Consider the following 5,473-nt stretch of genomic DNA (forward strand, 5'->3'; position numbering starts at 1 on the left):
AAAAAATTAGCCGGGTGGGGTGGTGCACATCTGTAATTCCAGCTACTCGGGAGGTTAAGGTGGGAGGATCACTTGAACCCGGGAGGCAGAGGGTGCAGTGAGCCGAGATGGCGCTATTGCACTCCAGTTTGGGTGCCAGGGAGAGACTCCGTCTCAAAAAAAAAAACAAAAAACACAGGACTGAAGTGAATGTGATCTTGACAAGAGGTCAGATCATTCCCTTTTGTGAGAAATATCTCTGCCTAAAGTGAACATAAAATAAAGGCCATAACCAACATCAAGGTGTGTCAGAAACCTATTCATTTCACTTTCAACAGGCTGCTTTTTAAAAAGTCTTTTTTTCTCGACCAGCCAAACAGAGAGGAAGTTCAACTTTGAACCAGATTACAAAATCGTCTGAAGCTGTAACAGTGAAAACTACTTCAGGGAAGAAAAAGAGAAAAAAAGGTATTTTTTTTTTTTTTAGTCGTTTCAACTGTTCCTTCCACTTCCTTCATCTTCTAAATCACTTCCTCCTTTCATGAGCTGTGTGTTCCACTACTAAATAGTTGGACCAAACAGAGAAAAACTCAAGTGGAGAAAAAAGAACACTTAATGTCTTGTGACTTCATGTAAACCAAACACCAAATGGCTTTGCCACGGCCATCAGAGGAATTCATCTTTGACATGTTCAACGTTTCAAAAAAAAAGAGTAATGGGGCCTCCGCTGGTTTGGGAATATTTCTGCAATGAACAGCCTGTGGCATCTGATCAATTCAGCTCACAGACTTCCATCCTATGATTTTTACTTAGAATCAGCAACTGTGTAATCTGGAAGGAATTTTAAGAAATCAACAACTCTATAACCTCTGAACTGGATTAGACTATATGAGAAGCTATCTAAGTATTAAAGATGGGCAGCTAAGCATTAGGGACCCGGAGTGTATCCCGGACACTTCCACTAATGCCTGGTTCTCAGAATCCTCTTCTGCAAAATGAGAACTTTTCGCTCACAGGATCCTAAATTCCACCCCAGCTTTACTATTTTGAAATTCTAAAGAGACAACGCAAGACTATCCTTGCGTGGTCATGAACACAGTCTTTGGGAAGTTCCTTGTGGAGGCTAATCTAAATTTGTGTTGTTCTGTTTTAGTCCGTTTCATGTTTTTCCCTACCATGAGTTTGGGGGAGGGCAACTGGCCCTTATAATGAAGCTCGTGATCCTTTGGCTTTCTCTTCTTCAATATTAATCTGTTTTTCTGCAGTCTTTTTCTGTCCTGGAAATTACCCTTATAACTCCTCCGTGAAATCTCATTGAATTAGAAAATTACAAATTCTTATGATCCGAAATGTCAAATGAAAATGTAAAGTAAGAAAATTCATCAGACCGGCCAGGTGCGGTGGCTCAAGCCTGTAATCCCAGCACTTTGGGAGGCCGAAGCAGGCAGATAACCTGAGGTCAGGAGTTCAAGACCAGCCTGGCCAACATGGTGAAACCCCATCTCTACTAAAAAAAATACCAAAAAAAATTAGCTGGGTATAGTGGCAGGTATCTATAATCCCAGTGACTCAGGAGGTTGAGTCAGGAGAATCGCTTGAACCCAGGAAGTGGAGGTTGCAGTGAGCCAAGACTGCACCATTGCACTCCAGCCTGGGCCACAAGAGCAAAACTCTATCTCGAAAAAGAAAGAAAGAAAGAAAGAAAGAAAGAAAGAAAGAAAGAAAGAAAGAAAGAAAATTCATCAGACTGTCTCTGTTATCTGATATAGGCTAATAAAGACTATTAATATAGCCTTGTCACTGGGCAGAGCTAATTTTGGAAAGTCTATTAAAGGAAAAAAAAGAAGAAGAAAGAACCAGGTGAGTTTATAATTTGTTTTTGACAGTGTCTTAGTCAGTTTGGGCTGCTAGAATAGAATACAATAAAGTGAGTGGCTTAAATAGCAAACATTTATTCCCTACAGTTCTGCAGGCTGAGAAGTCCAAGATGAAGGCACTGGAGGATTCAGTGTCTGGAGACGGCTGCTTCATAGATGGCTGTTTTTTTCCAGTGTTCTCTCATGGTGGGAAGAAGGCTAGAGAGCTCTCTGGGGTCTCTTTCCTAAAAGTACTGTGAACCCAGGAAATCGGAGACAAGTCTCAGTTAATTTAGAAAGTTTATTTTGCCAAGATTGGAGATGCGCCCGAGACACAGCCTCAGGAAGTCCAGACGATAAGTGCCCAAGGCGATCAGGGCACAGCTTGGTTTTATACATTTAGGGAGACATGAGACATCAATCAATATATGTAAGAAGTACATTGGTTCCGTCTGAAAAGGCGGGACAACTTGAAGCAAAGGCAGGAAGGCTCAAAGCAGGGAGGGAGCTTCCAGGTCACAGATAGGCAATACACAAACTTACATTCTTTTGAGTTTCTGCTTAGCCTTTCCAAAGGAGACAAATCAGATATGCATCTATCTCAGTGAGCAGAGGAGTGCCTTTGAATAGAATGGGAGGCACGTTTGCCTTAAGCAGTTTCCAGCTTGAGTTTTCCTTAGTGATTTTGGGGACCCAAGATACTTTCCTTTCATAATACAAATCCCATTCAATGGGGTCTCTACCCTTATGACCTAATAATCCCCCGCAGACCTACACTTCATGATTCCATCACATCTGGGTTTAGGATTTCAGCACATGAATTTTAGGGTGACACAAACATTCAGTCCATAACAGAGTTACCACACAGGAGTTGGGACTCCTGTGAAGATGAGAATAATCCGTATCTCCAGGACAAGTGGCCCTGCACTGGGCTGGATGACCTCGGAGGGGAGAGGAACGCTGGGTTGCCAATCCTAACTTGGAATCTAGGCTCAGTATCTTTTACCAGAAAGTGGTAAAAGAACAAAGGAGCATCTAACTGCATCACACTGTGCAGCTAACCCGGCACTGCAGAAAAACCAACAGGTCAAGATCTGTTTGGGAGTTTCAAGCCCTCTGAAGGCTGGGGTCAGGCCCTGACCACTCCTATTTCTTGAGCCTTCCCGATTTTAAAAACAAAAGTTAATTAATGGCAAGGAAGGTTAAATAGATAGCATAATGTTTGAAGACTTTATGTTTGATGCAATAACTCTCCTAACACACATAAAATCCCAGCGAATACCTGCATAACATCATTAGGCAACAGTACCAGAAGCTGACTGTGGCCCTTTGTAAATGTGACTCTTCCTATGTGCCATACCCCTAGGGTAGCCCTCGCAGGTGTTAAACACCCCTTAGAAGGTGGATAGTTTGAGAGAAAAGTTAAAAAAAAAAAAAAAAAGAGCAGTACAACTACTCATCCTTCAGCTTTTAAATAACAGCATTGTTGAGGCCTATCATGCATGTCCCTCTGAAGAGACCACCAACAGTCTCTGTGTGAGCAATAAAGCTTTTTAATCACCTGGGTGCAGGCGGACTGAGTCTGAAAAGAGAGTCAGCAAAAGGATATCGGGGTGGGGCCGTTTTATAGGATTTGGGTGGGTGGTGGAAAATTACAGTCAAAGGGGGTTGTTCTCTTGAGGGCAGGGGCCGGGCTCACAAGGTGCTCAGTTGGGGAGCTTCTGAGCCAGGAGAAGGAATTTCACAAGGTAATGTCATCAGTTAAGGCAGGAACTGGCCATTTTCACTTCTTTTGTGGTTCTTCAATTGCCTCAGGCCATCTGGATGTATACCTGCAGCCTTGGGCTCAGAGGCCTGACATTCCTATCTTCTTAAATTAATAAGAAAAACAAAAGAAGATAGTGGTGAACTGTTGGGGCAGTGAAAATTTTGGGGTCTGGTATGGAGAGATAATGGGCAATGTTTTGAGTGGGATTAGGGGCGGCATGGGAACCTAGAGTGGGAGAGATTAAACTGAAAGAAGATTTTGTGGTAAGGGGTGATATTGTGGGGTTGTTAGAAGGAGCATTTGTCATATAGAATGATTGGTGGTGGCATGGATATGGTTTTGTATGAATTGAGAAACTAAATGGAAGATACAAGGTCCGAATAAGAGAAGGAGAAAAACAGGTATTAAAGGACTAAGAATTGGGAGGACCCAGGACATTCAATTAGAGAGTGCCCAAGGGGGTTCAGCATAATTACTTGCTTGGTTGGTGAGTTCTGGGGCTCTATCCTTGAGTTTTTTATGTTGTCATATACCAGGCCAGATTGATTTTGGTAAAAACATCTAGAAATATGCAGAATCCAAGATGGCCAAATAGAAACAGCTCCAGTGTACAGCTCCCAGCATAAGTGATGCAGAAGACGGGTGATTTCTGCATTTCCAACTGAGGTACCGGGTTCATCTCGCTGGGGCTTGTCGGACAGTGGGTGCAGGACAGTAGGTGCAGCCCACTAACAGTGAGCCAAAGCAGGGCAAGGTATCGCCTTACCCAGGAAGCACAAAGGGTCAGGGAATTTCCTTTCCTAGCCAAGGGAAGCTGTGACAGACAGCACCTGGAAAATCAAGTCACTCCCACCCTAACACTGTGCTTTTCCAACAGTCTTAGAAAATGACACATCAGGAGATTATATCCCACACCTGTCTTGGAGGGTCCCATGCCCACAAAGCCTTGCTCACTGCTAACACAGCAGTCTGAGATCGAACTGCAAGGCAGCAGCGAGGCTGAGGGAGGGGCGCCCACTATTGCTGAGGTTTGAGTAGGTAAACAAAGAGGCTGGGAAGCTCGAACTGGATGGAGCCCACCGAAGCTCAAGGAGGCCTGCCTGCTGCTGTAGACTCCACCTCTGGGGGCAGGGCATCGCTGAACAAAAGGCAGCAGAAACTTCTGCAGATGTAAACATCCCTCTCTGACAGCTTTGAAGAGAGTAATGGTTCTCCTAGCACGGAATTTGAGATCTGAGAACGGACAGACTGCCTCCTCAAGTGAGTCCCTGACCCCCGAGTAGCCTAACTGGGAGGCACCTCCCAGTAGAGGCCGAGTGACACCTCATATGCTGGGTGCCCCTCTGAGACGAAGCTTCCAGAGGAACAATCAGGCCTCAACATTTGCTGTTCTGCAATATTTGCAGTTCTGCAGCCTCTGCTAGTGATACCCAGGCAAACAGGGTCTGCAGTGGACCTCCAGCAAACTCCAACAGACCCGCAGCTGAGGGTCCTGACTGTTAAAAGGAAAACTAACAAACAGAAAGGACATCCACACCAAAACCCCATCTGTACATCACCATCATCAAAGACCAAAGGTAGATAAAACCACAAAGATGGGGAGAAACCAGAGCAGAAAAGCTGAAAATTCTAAAAATCAGAGCACCACTTCTCCTCCAAAGGAACGCAGCTCCTCGCCACCAATTAAACAAAGCTGGATGGAGAATGACTTTGACGAGTTGAGAGAAGAAGGCTTTGGAAGATCGGTAATAACAAACTTCTCTGAGCTAAAGGAGGATGTTCGAACCCATCACAAAGAAGCTAAAAACCTTGAAAAAAGATTAGATGAATGGCTAACTAGAATAAACAGCATAGAGAAGACCTTAAATGA

At 44.1% G+C, this 5,473-nt stretch overlaps 1 protein-coding gene across 1 annotated transcript in view; it reads left to right on the top strand.

Moving 5' to 3' along the window:
* The window catches only part of LOC105555638, a 100,740-nt gene that overhangs the window by 47,495 nt on the left and 47,772 nt on the right, over positions 1-5,473 (top strand). The window contains exon 10 of the mRNA XM_012002665.1: positions 352-447. Coding sequence (XP_011858055.1) covers positions 352-447 — 96 coding nt within the window. The remainder of the gene's footprint in view (positions 1-351; positions 448-5,473) is intronic.

This window comes from Mandrillus leucophaeus, unplaced genomic scaffold, assembly GCF_000951045.1.
Source record: "Mandrillus leucophaeus isolate KB7577 unplaced genomic scaffold, Mleu.le_1.0 Scaffold693, whole genome shotgun sequence".
Lineage (NCBI taxonomy): Eukaryota > Metazoa > Chordata > Mammalia > Primates > Cercopithecidae > Mandrillus > Mandrillus leucophaeus.